Source organism: Buteo buteo, chromosome 1, assembly GCF_964188355.1.
Source record: "Buteo buteo chromosome 1, bButBut1.hap1.1, whole genome shotgun sequence".
Classification (NCBI taxonomy): domain Eukaryota; kingdom Metazoa; phylum Chordata; class Aves; order Accipitriformes; family Accipitridae; genus Buteo; species Buteo buteo.
This window is the reverse complement of record NC_134171.1, coordinates 58,002,712-58,023,236: the sequence shown is the minus strand read 5'-3', so window position 1 is coordinate 58,023,236 and position 20,525 is coordinate 58,002,712. Positions and strand designations below refer to the sequence as shown.

Sequence of the window (20,525 nt, the reverse complement as noted above, 5' to 3'; positions counted from 1 at the left end):
GGAAGAAGTCTGTAAGATGGTGGAAAATGAAAACTGAGAACACAGCCAAAATGTAGGAGAGAGGGAGGGTTATTTTGGAAAAAACAAAACAAGGCCTTCCTTAGAGCTTCACTTTTAGCTATCACTGTAAGTAGCTTTCCTCTTTTGTTTAGAGAGGCGTGGATAGTCCAGAAAGCCAAGATAATAGTCTGTAAAAATGCTTGTCTTCCTACTATAGCATTATTGAAGTTGATGGCTGATGTTTCTAAAAAGTAGATTTAGGCAAAGCTATAGAGAGAACATTGTTAATTGATACAGTGTATATCATGATATTTTTGACATTTAGAAATTTGATAGTTACAGGTTGGTCATAAGAACAGATGGAAACAAAGTGGAAGGAAATTGAAGTCAGGAGATGTTGATGTAGAAATATAAATTTCATAAATCAGAAATTCATATGCATTTCTTCTATAAGTAATATAAAGCTTATTTTATCAGAAAAGCTTTATGTTTATTAGGAAAGGCTTTAAGTTGAAGTAGCAAGGCCAAGCCTCTGAAAGTCATTTGTTGTACGCAATTCCTGGATGAATTTGTGTGTCTTTGGGACTGGCAGATACTCATTATCATTGTTTACAAAGATTGTAATGGAAAAACAAATATATGCTTTCATTTGTAGAGGTGTTTTTAATGTAATAATGTTGTTTGAGTGGTACAAATTTAAAAGATACTGAGGCATTGAAATGAGCAGAAGAGAAAGCCGGTGTATTGCATTACAAAGAGAGGTGTTTGAGAAGGCAATGTGTATTGCTGATAACACACATCTGAAGAGGGCAGGTGGGAGGAAGATGAAGGGAAGGTAGGGAGAAGGGAGAACATTCATCTGTAGAAAGGCTAAATATCTGGGTGTATGAAGGGCATGTGTAACAGCAACATTCAGGTTTCTGAGGGAGAATCGATTTTGCAGCATCACTATGTAAATGCACTTGATATTTATTTGTTAAAGCCTGTGGATGACCAAAGCAATTCCTTTGTGTATTTTGTCCAGGATACCAGTTCCCACTGAAGAGGTAGAGATGTAATTTCCCTGACCATCTTACAGGTCCCCATTTCTGCTACTAATCTACATGAGAGTTTTGTAGCAACCCATCGTGGGTGTTAGCTGATCTTTCAGCAGCTCCTAGTGTCTGCTTATACAGTTATAATTCACCACTGAAAACTTCCAAAGTGCAAGTCATATGGAATAGCTTAAAATCACCTGTTTTGTTGTATTTCAGTTTTTGTGTTGTGCTAGTCATTCCACAGCACATAGTCAAATGTGAGCTTTGTCTCTTAAGTGTTGCAGTCTGGAGATGATTAGGTAATGTAATAAATAATTACAGAACAGAGGTATTTTTAAAAAAAAAACCAAACAAAAAACACCCTTGCATTGAATATGAATGCTAGTTCTAAAACTAACACTAACCTCTGAAGAGAGCTTGTCCTTACATAATCATCTGTCTTTTTTTTTTTTTTAATTTTTTTTTTTTTTATTAGAAGTAGAAGTTGTTTTGCCTTTTAGGTTAGTGAGAGAGGTGATTTTTGTACCTGTAACAAGACAGCACAGGATCCATCAAGGTGAAGGATATGCACTATAGTAATGAGATCTGAACCAGAGTTTTGTGCTTGAGTACTAATCCTATCAAAGTAAACCCTGATTAATCTTTCATCATTGAAATGCGGGCTCCGCTGCAGGAAAGATTGTGTTTCCTGGCACCCTTCTCATTTGCTTCGGGTCACGTAGCTCTCAGAATATTGAACACTGCTGAAGCTTGAATAGTTGTGAATATTGTTAGTTGATGTGGTGCCTGGATTAAGTACATTGCTGTGGCTATGTGATTTACATATAAATAGGGGGATATATACAGTGAATCTTACAGTTCTTATTTGCTCACTCTCCCAAAGTTTATAATCTCCCCCATGCTATATATTGTTTTATAACATGTTCTATATTTTACTGACTAATTCTGACATCAACAACAGACCGTTTTGAACTGAAGAAAAACAAGGAAGTGTGCTATGTTACTAAAAGGGTAACTATAGCCATAAATTATTCTAAAGAGCTTTCAGCTGCAAATTATGGAAGCTGGACACAGTTGTCAGCTGGCCATTAACAGAGATGACAAAGTCTGGCTGCAGTTACTTAATATCTTTGTGCTGGAGCTGCTGTCATAGGTAGATACCTTAGCTTGGTTTTGGCAATGTCCAGGGGTCAGTAATAGGGCTTCATCTAACTGTGAATTAAAAATCGTGAAATTGAAGTACTTTATCTCTGTTCTGTTACATGATTACCTAGTGGTGAATCTGGGGAAAAGTTTCTTGCTGGCATTTTTATCTTGTGAGGAAAGTGATCATTCTTCAAATTTTGTTTGTGTAGGTGCATATAGGTGGGTAGAATCTAATATTAAAAATTGGACTCAATCTGCATTCTCTTTGCATCCCTAGTCAAAACATTTTTTGCACCTTTCTGTAGCATTTAAATATATGATTAAATGTGTAGGCACCATACAGGTTTGAAGCTAAGTATTTGTGTATGTATTTTGAAGACACTACATGAAGTTGCAAGATCAGGGTTTTATAGAATAGACTATTTCAGTTGGAAGGCACCTACAACTATCATCTAGTTCAGCTGCCTGACCAATTCAGGCCTGACCAAGTTAAAACATGTTGTTAAGGGCATTGTCCAAATGCTTTTTAAACACTGACAGGCTTGGGGCATCACCCACATCTCTAGGAAGCCTGTTCCAGTGTTTTACTACCCTCTTGGTAAAGAAATGCTTCCTAATGTCCATTCTAAACCTCCCCCGGTGCAGCTTTGAACCATTCCCACGTGTCCTATCACTAGATACCAGGGAGAAGAGATCAGCACCTTCCTCTCCACTTCCCCTCCTTAGGAAGCTGTAGAGAGCAAAAAAAATTTTTTCTTAACAAATGAAAATTAAAACTAAAAGCAGCAATTTGGAGGCAGCCTTGTTAGGACAACTCAGCAAAACAAAATTCTGGTTTATTGTTGGACAACATTGTTTCACACATATGTCAAACAGCCCTGCCCCCCCCCAAACCAAACAAAAACCAACAACAACAACAAAAAAAACCAACCAAAAAACTAGCAACTTCATAGACAGGAAAAAGAAAAGGGAAAAAAAAAAAAAGAAAAAAACCTTTTTATCTTTGGCCTTGCCACCTCATACAAACCATGATCTATGGTACAGCTAAAGTACACAAAAAAAGTTACTGGAATGCTCAGAATAAGATTGTAAACTTTTTTTTTGCATTTTCATAATTTTAAATTTTTTTACAAGGTTATATTTTATTCTCCTTTGAGATAATAGTTTAGGCCTGGTGACACTACAAGTCAGAGATAGGTAACAAGAGACATACACACTACAAAGCCTCCCTTTTGGTCAATCCAAGATCACTTAAAAATGGTGGACCTCCTAACAACATGTACAAAAATATAAAATGTAAATAAAAAATACAAATGAATTCTCCTTTAAAGTACTTTTAAGAAAGCAATCAGGGTCTTCAAGTTTTGGTGCTCAGGAGGGAGGGGGGGGTCTATGCAGGAAGGGAGGGGGTTCTCTCCCTGCAAAGGTCAAATAATTTTATATGTTGGTTGAGTGGCAGTGCTGTGCAGGGGGGGCTGGGGTTCACTCTGCTTGGTGAGGATGACCATGGTGGAGGGGGGAGGAAGGGGGTTGCGACTGGGAGTGGGGGGCAAGTGTGAAAAGGATTTCTTTTAGTTGAGGATCATCCTTTTAGCTGAGAATCATTCTTTCATTCTTTGTTTGACCACATTTCTGTGTTGCTATGTCAAATGGTCTTTTAGTTTAGTAAGCTTGGAAAGAAAGACTGGATTACTTAACAGATCTTCAACACCTGGCATTGTTACTGGACAATTCAACAAGAAAAGAAATATATGATACCTTTTCTGAATCCTTTCTATTGTCTTTTAAGCTAGTGCCTGCCTAAAGTGTGTAGAAAGCACATTAGCATGGCAGACAAACTGTTTTACAACTGTCCATTGCAGGGTTTTTAATATGTTCTCCTGAAGCAAATTTGCTACTCACTATTGGAAGTAGAATACTTGCCCACGTAGCCATTGACAGTGGTAGTTCCTGTATTCCTGTAAGTGTGATTTCAGCTTTGAGAAGGAAAGGCTCCAACATAAGTCTTGAACACTGAAAATAGTGTGAAATACATGCTATAGCATAGGGGTTTTGTTATCTGTCTGTAAATTATTTTTACAGTGGTGAAGACATGACAGTTTACCAGTTTAAAATAACACACTGCATTGAATGACAGATGGTCAAGTGAGGATTCTTCTATAAAAAAATGCAAGAATAATGGTTACTCCTATTGTGTTTGTTATCTTTAAAACTACAGGTAATTAACCTTGATCTCAGCTCTGTAATTCTATGAGGTGTGGAGGGTGAACTTTCTTAGAGGTTTTTTAATTTTCTTAGAGGTTTTTGGTAAACTTTTGTTATATAAATGCATAATGAACAAGAACTTGTGAAGAATGTTGGCATTTTTGATGTTTTGAAAACTCAAACCTTCAATTTTAAATAACTAATTTTCATTATCCTGCAACCAGGTGCATAGCTTCACTGTGTTCATAAGGTGCACCTGGATCACACATGACAGCCATTTGATTCTTACAGACTTTTCACAGAGCAAGAACCTTGTGTATATCTTTTAATACTCCTTACCATCCCCACCAACAAACATTAACACTCATTTTCACCTTGCTATTCCTCCTAAAATATCTTTAGAATCAAAATCCCCTGAGCCTAAATTTCTTTAAAAATTTCATCTTTACAACTGAAATCTCAATTTTCTATAGACACAAGCATGTAAAGCTCTCACTTTCTGGAGGAACAGTCAAATAATGAAACAATCCAGACAGTAGTAATGGGCAATAACAAAATCTTCAGAGAAAAGGCTTTAATTGAGATTTGAGCCAACATCTCCAAGAGCTTTGAATGTCTAATGGGAGATGCACTCTTTTCAAAATATGCCCATCTAACTATGTGCGAGTAAACATCTTCACCCTGTTGAAAAAAAATGAACTGCATTTCCAAGTTCAAGTACTGAACAGAATTTGTCATAGCGGAGCACTGTTGGAAAGGGAGCTTTAGCTAGGGATAACGGAAAGATAAAGAATGAAGCCAAGTCTAAGGACAAGATATTTCAATTGTAACTAAAAAAAGCTGTGGATGTATTCAGATTGTTTGAATGGGAACTGATGTTAGGGGGCTGCTGTGTTCTTCATGTATAAGAAATGTCCAGGTCGTTACTTAAAAGCACAAAAGAGCTTGTATTTTACTAGCAAAGCAAAATGATAATTATGGCATTGCTGATCAAAGGCTTACTCTTAAAAAAGAAAGTATTGGTTTTACAAGCTCTTATTTTAATGTGACGTATTCTCAGACTGTTCCAGCAGTTCAAAAGCGACTTTGATTAAATATTAGGTATGCTTCCCAATTACATAGTTAAGTGTCAACTAAAAACACAACGCCATTATGTTTCAGGGTTCAGTAGTGAAGGGTTGAAAACCTCTCTAACAGCAGCAGCTCGTTAGTACAGAAGCATGGCACAATGCTGTTCAAGCCGGTGATTGCTAGAGGGCAGTATTTACTAATAAGATGTTAAAAGTGCAGTCATTTAACTAAAAGAATTTGGTAGCCTATTTATTTGAGGACTTCGTCAGTGCAGTTCTTTTTGTCTGTGTTTCTCAATTTGATTTGCATGGTGGAATAATACCACCAGTGTTGTGGCTTTTCTTTGCTTGCTGATAAATAGTAATCATAACCTCTTCAGGGTTACCAAGACTTCCTTGTCTTAGAACATTATATTTATGAAAATCAGAGGGGAAAATCCCTTCAGTAAAAACTTGCCGGATACCTTCTACTTAAATAGTTTGACCTACTTTTCATGTCACTGTTGATAGGTTTGGTGAGGATGGTTTAGAGCAAAGCAATGTTTTGCCTTGTGGTTACCTTTTAACAATCTGTTCAATGTTTCAGATTTTGTATATTTTCTTGTATATATCTATGTAGGTGCATACAAGATAGAGGTGTTTGTGAAATTAGGAGGAAGTGTGGATCTGCTTTGGTAAAATATTTTAATGAAATCTATGAAAAGGAGGAAATAGTTGCTTTTAAATATCAAGGAAGTAATGTAGTTCAAAATGACATCAGCATAATATGGTACCTACAAGAGGAGCCTCAGGCTATTAGGAATGTTTGTTTTCCTACTGCATGAAGAGCAAGATATTGCATACAAGCAAGCAGGTAAACAGGTATTAGCTGATCACAGCCACTGTAGGGGATATTTCGGGGAACAGGGTATGTTACTATTCAGTAGAGAACCATCTGTTGAAGGCATAACAAAGATATACTCAGAGAAATAGTATGAAAATATTATAAGATGAAAATGGTGATAGAAATGCATTTGTTTTGGTTTTTGAACCCTTAAAATCAATTGGCAAGTTGGAGGCCAAGCTTTATAAAAGCCTCCTGAATATTGGAAGTGGTGTACAGTCTGATCATCGCAGCTTTTTTAGCTTTATGGACAGTTATGGTTCAGATACTATCAGATGCTCAGATGAAGATGTAGGAATAAAATTTAGAGAGAGCTGTGCTAAAGAGCTTTTCGGCAAATGTGTGCATCATTTAGTCAGTACCCTAACCCAGTTAAGAGTTTATGGAATAAGTAGTAATTTATTAACATAATATCGATTATGCTTTCTGTTTCTCATTTGCTTACTTCCAGGGAAAGCTTAATAGGACGACTAATTTGCACTTTTTATGAGCTAAAAAGTAATATATTAAGCTTTATGTCTAACTGTAAATCTTCAGAAGTGGAAAACAGAGCACATGAGCTATGCAACAGAGTAAAATTTAACAATAATCATCTCGCTCTTGCATTCCTAATTTGTAGGGACTTTCTGCGCAGTTCGATGTTCCAAGAAAATAGGTTCTGTTGCCTTCAACATGCTAAATACTTCACTGAAAGTTAAGAAACTCTTAGGGTGTCAAAAAGGCTTAGGTCTTCCAATGCATACTGAATTTTCTCAATATGATGTCATGAGTATGAAAATTTGCAGAAACTAAAGGTTTTCTGGAGCCATCACAGCAGCACAAGTTCTTAGACAGTCTTGTAGCAGTGTAAGTGCTGAAGCAGCCTCAAATTCTTCAGATGACACCTGCTTTTAAAGGTTACACTAGAACTACATAAATGCTTAAGGTATTAGTAACTGGCACTATATGCTTTTGAGAATGAAACCATTCTTACCACATTTCACTGACAAGTATACATTTTAATAAATACCAACACAGGAGAAAAAGGTAGATATGGTTAATTTTTCCGCTGGAAATTGTGATTTGGAATTTTAATTATTTATATAGAACTGGGGTTTTCTATAGTCAAAAAGATATACTGAATCAAGTTGTTTTATGCTTGTTCAGGTATCCTTTGCTAATTTTTACTTAGCGGTATATATATGCAAGGTAAGAAATGTGACAGTTTAATAGAGCAGGTTTTTGAGTTCTTTAAGACTTTGGGGGTTATTTTTTGCAAGCATAAGCCTAGTGAGGGTGATGGTTGTTTTTGTCATTGTTTTCAATATAGTAATTTTGAAGAGATCGGAATGGGGGCTTGGGGGAGGAAAAAGCTTCTCCGAGAGGTGAAAAGTTGTGTGATAGTGGTTCTGCCACTGCAGTTATTTCCCATTTTAAATACATTCATGCCAAGCTAGGCAATTTTTGATGTAGTACACAATTGTCACAAACAACTTTAGCTCTTAAAACATTTTTTTGTTTCCCCCCCCCCCCCCCCATCACCACCTTTTGCAGCTTTATGCTATTCCTTGGTTTCTTACAATGTTTACACGTGAGTATGCATTCTTTTTCTTTGATTAAATGTTCTTATATTTCTTAAGCGTAGTTTTTCCTCACTTTTTCAGCTAAAGCCTTCCTAATTGGTGTGGTGTGTCTATCATTTACTAAGTCACTTGTAATTTGCAAGGATGTGTGTTGTGGTTTGAGTCTCAACAGTGCCTGTCACATACTTTCTGCCCTGATTTGACAATAATTAGCATTTTCTTATTTTTTTAAAAAGTATTATATTAAATTTGAACTGGATTATTTTACACCTGTGGTATTTAGGGATTGTGCAAAGGAAGCTGTTTTCTACTGGAAAAAGTTATAATAATAGTTAAAACAACAAAACCAAACCTCACCACCTTCCGTTGACCTCACTCAATTAACATAAGAAAGAGAGTAACTTTGGTTTTGAAGACCAACAAAACAAGCTTCTTTTATTGCACTTTAACACATTGTTATTGTACTAGCATTAGTTTACTATGACATTTGTGCATGTACGGTAGGAAGAAAAAGAGCTTTATAATTTGGTGAGCTTTTAATGAAAGAGGACAAAGTTAATAAAGCAAGTCTAGAAAGCAATTAAAAATCTTCTTAAAGATCTCTGTGATTTTTTTCATGTCATGTCAACATTGACAGACTTTGAATTTTTTAAAAAAAAAGTGGCAGGACGAAAAGAGCTGATGGATTATTTCTCTGATGAAATATCAAAGAATTTAATGTGAGATTCTCGATTGCAATTTCTAAAGATCTTTACTGTAAAGAACTGGTTCTTGCAGTTGTCCGTTTTTCTAAAACTTTTGTGACAATCACCACCTTTGGAAAACCAAGAAGATGGTTTCCCGGGCAATGAATTGCAATAAAATGTTAGAACTATTTAGTTGGAGGATAGCTTATTTTAGGAGAGCCATTTTCAGCTTTATATGTAAAATGTTGCTATCTTTAACAGGCCCTTCTCCTTGTCTTTCCTTTATTCTGCCAGTTTTTGCTCTATTCTGCTCATTTTTTTGTCTAATTTTAAGTAGTTGAGCTTATTGATTAACTCATTAATGTCTTCATAGTATTGAAAAAACTGATATGCATGTCCTAATGCATAATTGCACCATACCAAAAGAAAAATAAATTGCCTAATTTTGTGTGTTTGAGATATGAAAACCTGCGCGTTTGTAAGTTTTTAATAATGAAAGCATACACTGATGATTTCCAGAATAATCAAACTGCATATGAAGACAAACCTGTTTCTAAACAGATTGAATCTTTTTTGCTTCCAAATCAAAAAGAAATAATGCTAAGATAGAAGGGGAAAAAAGTATATAGGCAACTCCTTATGAGTGTATGTATATGTTTTTATCAACTTATATGCTTATGGCTTTTTTTTTTATTGTGCGTGTTCATCATGCAGATGTCTTTCCTTTGCACAAAATTTTTCACCTGTGGGATACATTGCTGCTTGGAAATTCGTCCTTTCCATTCTGTATTGGAGTTGCAATACTTCAACAGCTGAGGGATCGTCTTCTGGCTAATGGATTCAATGAATGCATTCTCCTTTTTTCAGACTTGCCAGGTACAGAAAAGAAGTATTTCTTCCCTCTTTCTCTGTTTTCCCCAGTGTGTTGCTGAAGACAGTATGTGCTTACATGTGAATCTATACTACAGATCTTACATGTGTTTTGAAATCATGGTAGATTTAGGCAAACACTGTCAGAGTGTGTAGGTCTTAACTGCAGCTTGATGAAGTTAGTAGAAGTCTTTTTGCTGTCATCAGCAAAAATGGGATTAACTTGTTATTTCCAGGTGAAGCTTGGAGTACTTGTGAAATTAGAATGATTTTAAATAATTCATAAGTGACTGTTTGTAGACATGCCATGTATAGAAACAATCCAGTTGATAGGGATTTCCTAGTGGAAAAAATTTAGTGCTGTTCTGACCAGTGCTTTTCCACTTTGATGCTAGTACCAGCCTGTTTTCTTTTAAAAAATAATTAAACTTTTGCTGTGGAAGCAACTAATGTAAAAGGATTAGGGAAAGAAGTATAGAAGCCATTGGAATTGCTTTGTGTTAAATCAGTTTCCATTTGAAATGTAAAACTTTCAGAAGAACCCTCAAAATAGGATTGGAGGCTGCATGATTGTTGTGCAGAAGTTCTGTCTTCCTGTTCAGTGGGAGGTGGTTGACCTATCCATACAAGCAAGTGTTGCATATTTGGGGGGAATAAAAAAAAAAAAAAAAAAAGAAAAAAAAATGCAGTTAACCATGAAGTTTGGGTCGTCTTTCTGAGCCAGTTCCTAGTGAGACAGTAGAATACATTTGAACTGAGTAAGCCCTGTCAACTGGAAGATGTGTTTCCGTTTGTGATGGACTAATATTTACATAACACATGAATTGGAAGGCTACTGCTCCCAGAACATACTTACATTCTTGCTACTGCTCCCAGAACATACTTACATTCTTGCATTAATTCCCTCTCTCCAACCCAGGATCTTACTAACATAATATAGGTCTTGGTTAAGAGGTGACATTGTTTTAATCGTGTGGTCTTTCTTAAGGTAGCTCTGACTTTTGCGTAATTCCTGGGCTAACTATAGATTTAGTGCGCTCTGTTTGAACACCACGTGTGCAATTCAATAATTCATAATTCATTTAAACAGAAGTAATTCTTTTTCAGAAGAACTGAATGAGAGAATCAAGTTTGGAAGAGCATTTAAGCTTAAAAGGTCTTGTTGAGTGTGGCAGTCTCCACAACTACAGAGTTTACAGAGGTTAACAGTAGTCTAGGATATGGCAGCAAGCAGGCTGAGGCTAAGTTCATAGCTGCATAAATCAGTCTCTCAGAAGTTGAGTGAGCTGTCATGGATGAAGCTCTGTGATTTCTCTAAATGTTATTGTCACAAATTCTGTCTATCGCTGTATACCCTTGAACATGTGTCCAGATTTCAAAATTTTGCTTTTGTGCTACTTTTCAGCTTGGTATGTACAATGCAATTGCTGCTGTATTTTTCAATTTATAAGAAATTTATTTAGGCCATTCCTTACGGTGTGGGTTTTTTCATTTTCCATCTATATGCTTTGTCATTTCAAATGCTCAGATTAGATTTAACTGGGTATCTTAAGATGGACTGAAAGGTGAGTGCTAAACTAAAAGATTGTCTCTCTCCCCTTTCACTCCTCCCCCATCTATTAGCTGTATGTCTTAGTTAAATATAGATTCATTAATATTTAACTTATTTTCTTGCCTAAGGTCATTTCTTCCTTTTTTTTTATTTCTTGAGTGGTTCTAAGTTATATATTCCAATTTATCTTGAACCAGCTGATTTACTGACAGTTGAAGTACTTTTTGCTGAGGTCTTGTGTAAGAACACGTTAGTTCTCATAATACATATCTGTTAATATAATAAAATCAAATCACTAAAATCTGTGGTGTTATTGTGTACATGCTTTCTGCTGATTATAGTTTGACAGCTTTGATACTCTGGTAGGAAATGTTTTGGTAGAACAGTGTTTCTGAAAAGTTTGATTTTGTTTTTTGTTTTGATGGTTTGTTTTTTGTAATGTTGATGTCTGCAATATTTTGCATGTCAACAGTGTCATGATTGAATATTGTGAGATTAATCCAAAGCATATCATAAACTGACTACTAAGGGAAAAAAGAATGAGGATGGGAGACAATCCTGGTGTGACTTAAATGTTACTGGTCTAGCTGAGAATTCTGTAATCAGTAACTTCTTTGAACATATAATTATCATAGCTTCGTGCCTTCTCTTTCTGACCTGAGTCTTATTTCTGGTTAAGAAGTATTGACTGCTTGTGCTTTTCATCATGTGTGTCTTCCAAACAGGACTTCTGTTATTTTGGTTAATATAAATCCTGTGCCATGCCTGACAATTTTCTGAAAGTAATTTACAAACAACCTTCACCTGAAACTGGGTCACCCTGAGGAAGAGATTATGTCGTTCAAAACATCTGCAATAATTTCAATCTAAAATCCATTGTTGCTCAACAGTCTGAAACTCCGGTGGTTTTTAAGCTTTATGTGCACTGGAATGGCTTATCTCAGGCTGCCAGTGAAAGCAAGTTGCTTTCCAGACTGATAAAGCTATTTTACTACAATCTTGCAACTTTGTGGAACACTTTTTTAAGATTTCTTGTTTTTACAGTACCTATTTCTAAAAATGTATATTTAAAGTTAAAACAAACAACAAACCATTGCTTTATTTCCAGTTCACTGCATATAACAAAGTTAAAATTACTGTTTAAAAAAAAATCAATTATTTGAGGAAAAAGAAGGGATACAGTGCCATTATTGATTACTTGATTCTGAAACCCCTTTCCAATGCTTGCCTCAAAGCTTTGGGCATATTTTTATCTATAAATCAAATATAATTGGCCATTACTTGCTATTTTGGGGAGCTCTATTGGAAATTTTAATTCATTTTTATGCAGTTGTAACAGTTTTCTAGCATATTAGGAAATCTATTTGAAGTATTTGACAAAATAATTGGTTAATTAAGAATACTGGAAAATCCCTTTGCTGTAGCAACAAACGTCCTAGTTCATTCCTTGTGGGGCTGTATAAAGGGGACATATAAGCAAGTGCTTATATATAAACTTATATAGATTGGTTAGGAAATTACTACCCCAAGGTGGTTTTTATAATTCACTTTCATTTGTTTTTTCATTTTTTTTTAACTTGTTTTTAAGGAGCTCTGTTAAGTATAAACTTTATTCAAGCAATATAAATACCAGAGAAAATTTAGGAGGTATGATTTGAGACAGGCAAACAAAACCAACCCTGGAGTCATTGCTAATTCTTTATGTGTAGTTTTGAGATTTAGTAAATTTCATCTTATTTGGGTGATGCAGAGAGAGCAAACATGTATGCATTACCTTTGTTTTTCCTTTATCTAAGTCTGACACGTAAGAGGAGAATGTGGCAGGAAAATGAGGATGGTAAGGGTAGCTCTACTATGATGTGATTCCTGAGGTACCAACAACAGAGGCAGGACTCTGCTTTCAGACCAGTACTGACTTGTACTAAGCCAGTTTGGATATGTCTGCATCTTATGTATCAGCAAATTTACAACCCAGAAGGCTCTTTCATGCATTGAGGGCCAACTGTATAAGTAACTTTACGTTAAAACTTGCAGTTTTGCTTATAGATTAGTCCTTAGCATCGCTGTAAGTTTGTGTGATAATGTACGTTATGCAACTCAAAAATTATAATTATTGTAGCTTGACTTGATTACCAGGTTCATTACCCGCTGTACAAATAGTACAAAGTCACCAGCACCTCTTGTTAGGAAATAAACCCAGAAGAAAGCATCCAGATAAGTACAGTTGTTCGCAAATAATTGAAGGATCCTGTAGGCCAACTCACTCCCACCTAGAATGGGTGCAGTACAGGGCCTGGCAAACAGATCTTCCTCCAGAGATCCATGCCAATATAGTCACTGACATAGATTAATTATGGCCTTGAGAAGGGATAAGGCAACTAACAAAATTATGGGGATGGGTGCTATTAGAGAATAGGGAAGCACTAAGCCTAGAAATAAGATAAAACATACTTTGAAATAAGCCTTTTAGGTTAGTTTATACAATAAGCTCATCTTCTGTAATTTTGGAGCAAGAGGAGCATTCATTCTTTTAATGCTGTGCACCTTAGGAAGGTGTCTTTTTGCTGACTCCAGGTTAGTCAGTGCTTCCAAAGGAAGAACCTTGGCCTCAGCTAGAAAGTCCAGAAAGACTGGCTGTGGAAAAGCAATCCAGTGCAATGAGGAGCTACAGTAAAATGGTTGAAGTGGAAAATGTAAAGGATTCTACTTTGTGAGACACAGGCATGTAGCTTGAAGATGCAACATATAGTCAAACATCTAGCTATAATCAAAGGACAACAATAAATGATTCTCCAAGGACCAGAGTTTCTCTAATGTGCGAGAAACAATTCTATCTGTTGCCATTGTAGTGACGTGACAAAATGCTGAATCCCAAGATGGTGAAAGCCATATAAATGCTTAGAAGGATTACTTCCAGCTGAGAATGGACTAAAGATTAAAAAGAATTCTACACTAAGATTGTATGGTGCAGTTTTGAATGATGTGTTTCTGCTGACAGCAGCAGAATTAGAGAGAACATATCAGAGAACTCTACTTTAGATACATATCTGACCCTAAGTAGCTACCATTTTACTTTGTTGTTTTTTCTTCCTGCAAATCCTTTGTCTGCCCACATCTGTGATTCATACACATTTACTATGCCAGAATTTCTGGCGGTTCAGCATTTAGTTAAGTAAGATTTGGTAGGAGGAAGAAATGGCAGTTGGCCACCAAGCCCACACTGAGTTTGTGAGTGTTTGGTGCCTGTTCCCATTTGTTTCACCTCTTCTTGAATAAAAATGTAAACTCTGAGATCAAAACACCAACTCTGAAGAGACTGGAAGAGATACACTGGGGTCTTCTGTGTGCCAGTGAGCAGTAGAAAAACAAAGGCAATATAGTGTTTTGATTAGGTTTGACTTTTTATTGTACAGTTTTGAAAACTTCCTATTGCTTAGATTAAGGCTCTGAGGAATAGAAGTTGTAATAGCTCTTTTAAGAGGAAACTTTTTTCATAACTTTACCTATGAAATTTTGACACGTGGTTTTGTTGTAGTTCCCCCCATGGAAGATGACACTGGAAAGTGATTAATTATGGAGTTAGTGAAGCTGGACTGCTTTTTCAAATTACAGTATATCTGAAGAAAAACAGTAATTTGGTCTCTGTCACATGATGTGCTTGATAATGGTGCTATAACTATAACGTTAAAAAATTCAATTGGAAATATCAAAAGACATTAGAAGCAAAAAGTAAATCACGTTTGTAGTTTCCTTTTCTTGAAAGGTGTAGTCTGACTGGTATTTATGAAAACATCTTTTTCTGATTGTATTCTTCGTCTTTGCTGTTAGGTGGCTTTTTTATATGCAATTGACAGGTGTATTTTATAATGCAATTCCTGAAAATTACATTGCTAAATAATGGCATTTATGAAGTATAAAATGTGCATAGCTGCCAGTGAGTCATGTTTTGTTTGTGTGTGTGTGTTTGGGTTTGGGGCTTTTTTTCATGGCTTACAGCCAACTGTGGGTTGGGAGCTGGCTTTGGTACAGAAGCAGAGCAATTTGTTAGGGCACACCTGCTCACCAAGGCTGTTCAGTAATGTCAAACTCCAGGATTGATGTCATTTTACCTGAAGCCGTGAATTCTTTAATTATTCACGTTTTCCTCTTGCAGTGACATGAACAAAATGCAGTTCTATTTATAGATTTTACCTTCTTGAGACTAAAGAGAAATGCTGTGGTGGGTGACACACTAAGGAAAAAAATACCAAAATCCTTTATTTTATTCATATTAGTGTTCTTGCTAGTCTGTAGTTGTCACTGGCAAAAGAAAATCAAATGTATATCCTTTAGCAAAGGACTGTCTGTCTCAAGAGATGGTATTTCATAAGAAGGGTGAAAAGTGAGTTCCTCAGTAGAACTTTACTAGTGTGTCTTAAAATCAGTCTGAGGAGCAGCTTATGCCTCCTGTTTCTTGAGACAGCCTGTATGTACCTTTTGTAGCAAAAGGGGACTTCAGAAAATAGAATAATCCAGCTATTAGTTATGTAGGTTTTTGTGCACCTTTACCCTTTGTCATGGTTTAACCCCAGCCAACAACTAAGCACCACGCAGCTGCTCACTCATTTCCCCCCACCCAGAGGGATGGGGGGAGAGAATCGGGGGGGGGGGGGGGGGGGGTGTTAAGACTCGCGGGTTGAGATAAGAACAGCTTAATAGAACAGAAAGGAAGAAAATAATAATGATGATGATAATAATAAAATGACAATAATAATAATAAAAAGGACTGGAATATACAAAACAAGTGATGCATAATGCAATTGCTTACCACTTGCTGACCAATGCCCAGTTAGTTCCTGAGCAGCAATCTCCCCCAGGCCAACTCCCCCCAGTTTATATACTAGATGTGACATCACATGGTATGGAATATCCCTTTGGCCAGTTTGGGTCAGCTGCCCTGGCTGTGTCCCCTCCCAACTTCTTGTGCCCTTCCAACCTTCTTGCTGGCTGGGCAAGAGAAGCTGAAAAATCCTTTACTTAGTCTAAACATTACTTAGCAACAGCTGAAAGCATCAGTGTGTTATCAACATTCTTCTCATACTAAATCCAAAACATAACACAATATCAGTTACTAGAAAGAAAGCTAACTCTATCCCAGCTGAAATCAGGACACCCTGGGGAAAAAAATCAAAGTACGTGAAGGTAGACCATCAAACATGCTAGCATTTTTAGGCATGGAAAGACAAAATTCAGGCCATTCTTATCTGAACTTTGCTTCTAGATGTGGCAACTTATTATTTTTTCTCTTTACAAAGGTGTCTTGGGAAAATATTTCCCTTTTTTTTTTTTTTTTTCCCTTCATTAAAATTATGAGCACAACTGGTTCAGGATTAGACTAGTGCTTAGAAAGCAAGAGTGTGCACTAGATTTTTTTCCTTTTACAATTATGGAAAATCTTGCTGACAGAGCAAGATGCCTAATAGGGTGTCTGTATCTTTATTATGCTGAATGTGTTTGCCTGTACAGGTATAAATGGTCTTCCCAATAGTCTTTAGTTCTCTAATTGTTAATTGGGGAGGATTTTAAAATGAGCTGCACAAATACTGCAGTGTTAAAATTCCTTGATTAAAATGTATATTAGCAGCACATCTCTGATAGTAGATATATTTTGGGGGTGCATATATCCAGTGTTGTTAATAGAGATACACGTAACTACTTAAATACAGAATTGGAATGGTGGTATAGGCTGAGAGCTAGAAAAATCTTTCTGCTAAAGTAAGGACTGAGAAACAAGGTCTGTTTAAGTGAATTCTCAGTGGTGTCATACTTTGGGATAGCTGTCAATTCCCTTGGTCTATATTCCCATATTCAAAGAACTTAAAACTCTTGCCTTTATAAATCTGCATGAGGCATTTGATTCTGTCTATCCAAACTTCTTTGTTTTTAATATATTAAGAGCTGGAGTTTAGTAGAAATCAACAGAAAGACCAAAATGAAACATGGAGAACTAGAGTTTGTACCTAAAGCTAAGACTTTGTTGATGTTGCAAGCTTGGAATAAATTTCAAGACTGGATTGTTAGCGTTGAAGGGCAAAACTTGTTCAGGAAGGGCAGGTATCCCAACTGGGAAAAGATCGCATTGTATGTGAAGAATGTTGTCTGTATTCTGAAAATGGTGATAAATGGGCTAAGTACCCATCAGGGGTGTGTCAGGTGAAACCTGTAGCTGCAAAAATTTGTAAGAAGTCTAGACAACTAGACAAGCAATTGTATGAGATAGTCTAGTCACATACCATTTGGCTTCACAGCAAGGCAAGGAACTAGATAATCTTTTGCTGGTTCTTCAATCCTTATGCTTAAAACAAACAAACAAACAAACACCAACCCCCCCCCCCCTTTTTTTTTTCTTTTTTTTCACTCACTTAAACCATAGCATAGTTATAGGGAAACAAATTCAGCAGTCATGTAAGGTGACAGAGTATGAACCACAAACTTGTCTGCTGGGGATGTAACCTTGAAACAACACAAACCTAAAAATGTCTTAAAGATGGTCTTTTGGGGTGGTTTGGTTTTTTTTTTTTGTTATAAAAATTTGATATTTAGGAATGTACTTCTTAAATACTTTCATGTGTAAATTCAAATTGGGGGGAGTTAGAAAGCTTTTTCACAGAATAGGGGAACTTTTTTTCTTGAATTCCAAGTAGGTTAATTATGCAGCAAACTTTAAATCATTTAGAAGTTGATATTGACAAGGTTGGCCTGATGTTAGGTACTTAAAGCTACTAGTTTTGCACTGTAAAACACTAGCATAGACTTGATTAGCGGTAAACACTGAAAGTTTTGCACCTCAGTGAGTTACATACTGTAGTTCCAAATGACAAGAGTGTTTTTTTAGAAATGAAAGCAGTTTTAAGCATGGGTACCTAAGCAAGATGGTTATTATCCTTCCTGTATACAGTTGCCATATTTGTGGGAAATTAACAATGTTTCAGTCTTGAATAATATGTTTCTTGCTCTGTGGTAGTTTGTGGTTGTTACATGGTTGAGGATGCTCTTTAGGCAGATCGAGATATCTTATCCATATTAATCTTTACCCAAAGTTTTTTCCATTATTGATTTAGGAACCAATATATCAAATTAGAGGCTTTGATCCTTTTTTCATTGCAATAGGTACTCCTTTTCAAGGTTACTTGAATTTTTGTCTTTTCAAAAAACAGACATTCTGAGTTACTTCATATTATTTCCTTAAAACTGTCCTGAAGGCTAACAAGAGGAGACCTCTGCTAATACAAAGGTCTTCTACTTACGGCTCTTTAGAGATTGATCAGTTTTATAAGCATTTGGTCTAATTAGAGTTTCTGATGGTAGAGTTTTTTTACAATTTTGTACCTGTTATGTCTGGGAAACAGATGAAGTGGCTCATATCTACCACCCAGCTAGAAACTTAGACAGCAAGATCTTTACTAATGCATACTGAGCTTCAAAATTTGCATATTACTTCTGTGAAACACAGATTTAGGATAAAAGAGGTAAGTTTAGTTTTTGAGATTGCTTAATGCCTGTTGAGTCAGCTTTAGAAAGATTTTAACAAACCATACAAGACAGAAAAGCCAACACAATGTTTTTCCTTCAAAAATTGAATGTCGTTGGATGTTGTATTGGTGGCATAAGTTCTTCATCTCCTTTTATATCTAACAAGTTTGTCCTCTAAGCTGATCCCTGCAGTTTTGTAAACCTGCCCTTTTATGCATCTTCTGTAGATGGTTATCATCTAGCTATGAAATAATGTTCATTCTTCTACTGATCTGTTTTATTTCCTCTTATTCTTGTTTATTTCTTGGGTTTTGCATAGCAGCCTCCATCTGACTATTTCCATTATACAGTGTGAATTCATGTCCTTCTGTTGTTGGCTAGTATCCTAATCTGATGTTAGGGCCAGATCAGATGTCTTTAACATTTTTTTAGTTTGTAGAAATGTCTGCTGTTAAACAGCCATGGCACACCTCAAAACTGTGTAAAACACGCTTTCCTGTCAGAGCTTTGCTGACATTACAGTCTTTATGTAATCTATTTTGGTCGTCTTTCTCAGTAAGACATAGCATGTGGCATTTGGTGGTTCACTTACAGTAAACCTTTACTCTTTGTACAATCATTCATCATTCTGTCTTCCCTGCTCATCTTTATCAGTGCAGGACAACATTACATTTCTGTACTGGAAGGCATTCTTTATGAAACCTTTTCACTAAACTGCTGAGTCAGAGTGATTTTTACAATTATGAGTAAGGATTCATGTTTGGTTTTTATTCCCTGAGACTTCAGACTGCATAACTCAGTGTTTACTGCTGCTTCTCTCTATTGCTCAGTACTTTGGTAAGTGTTGCATGAACTGGTCCAGACAGCTGCATAACTGCAGGTACTGTAGTAGTTGTACTTTCAATAACTCTTCTCTCAGCTTCTTTTGTTTATACACAGGCTGCAAACATACCTGCTGTTGGTCTCAGCAGAAGTGTCAGCATCTCACATAGATATGTCATATCTACTTGAATTATTATCTTCATAACACCCTCTGCTACAGAACTCTTTGGTCACGTTCTGAATTTACCAGTCCTCAGACATCTCTTTTATGGATTAAGACAAGAGACTGACAAGTTCTTTTTCTGCTCTTTGAACATTGCATATGATTTCATTACATAAAAACAAAAGTCCTCCTTTTCCCAGTGTTTCTGAACCCTGATGCAGATGGTTGATGTGCTTCCACCAAGCAACGGCCTGGACTATTTCATTTTTGATACACTAACTGCCTTTTGTGGGCATTCAGGCTCAAGAATAGTTTAAATTGCTGTCCTTTCTTTCCAACAGCAAGACAACTGTCTCATGTACACTGAAAATGGCAATATCGTCCAGAGGTAGTGAACACTGACTGTGGAGAGCTGTCTAGAGAATTATTTTTTTTCCAGGATACTGAAAGAGTTGTAGAGTAATATGCTGTCAGACAAGGTAGCCTGTCAATGCAGCATTGAAATTATTGATCCTTATTACAGCCATGCAACATGCAGTCTCTCTGAAGACATAGTACTATAGTTTGTTACTTTGCTTCTGCATCCAGTCTTTTTTTCTAGACGAGTGCAACTTCTGTACGCCTGCTATATTACATAAAAAATATGATGGCTCCTTGATTGACAGCACTTGTCCTCCTGGCAGCTCTTGAAAGATGCACACCTTGCATCCATGTAGAAAAAACCAAAGACTTCTATCATATTAGGTGAAGCGTTTTAAAAATAAAGGACTGATACTTATGTTGCCTTTGAAATTTTGTTGCAAGATGCACTGAAAGGGATGCTGATGTGTGTAAGAGCAAATTACTATCCACAAAACAAGGAAGTAACATAACTATCCTATAACATATGAAATAAATTATATAAGAACAACAATTTTGCGTTGACATTTTTGTTTATAGTAACCTTCTGGCAGTAATAGATGCAGAGATGTTGGATAGACATGTCACTTCTCTTCCTAGATTTGTCCTTTTAAATAT

At 36.2% G+C, this 20,525-nt stretch overlaps 1 protein-coding gene across 2 annotated transcripts in view; it reads left to right on the top strand.

Moving 5' to 3' along the window:
• The window catches only part of TBCK (TBC1 domain containing kinase), a 115,573-nt gene that overhangs the window by 56,066 nt on the left and 38,982 nt on the right, over positions 1-20,525 (top strand). For both annotated transcript variants that reach the window (XM_075032400.1, XM_075032410.1), the window contains exons 22-23: positions 7,875-7,911; positions 9,304-9,465. In XM_075032400.1, coding sequence (XP_074888501.1) covers positions 7,875-7,911; positions 9,304-9,465 — 199 coding nt within the window. The remainder of the gene's footprint in view (positions 1-7,874; positions 7,912-9,303; positions 9,466-20,525) is intronic.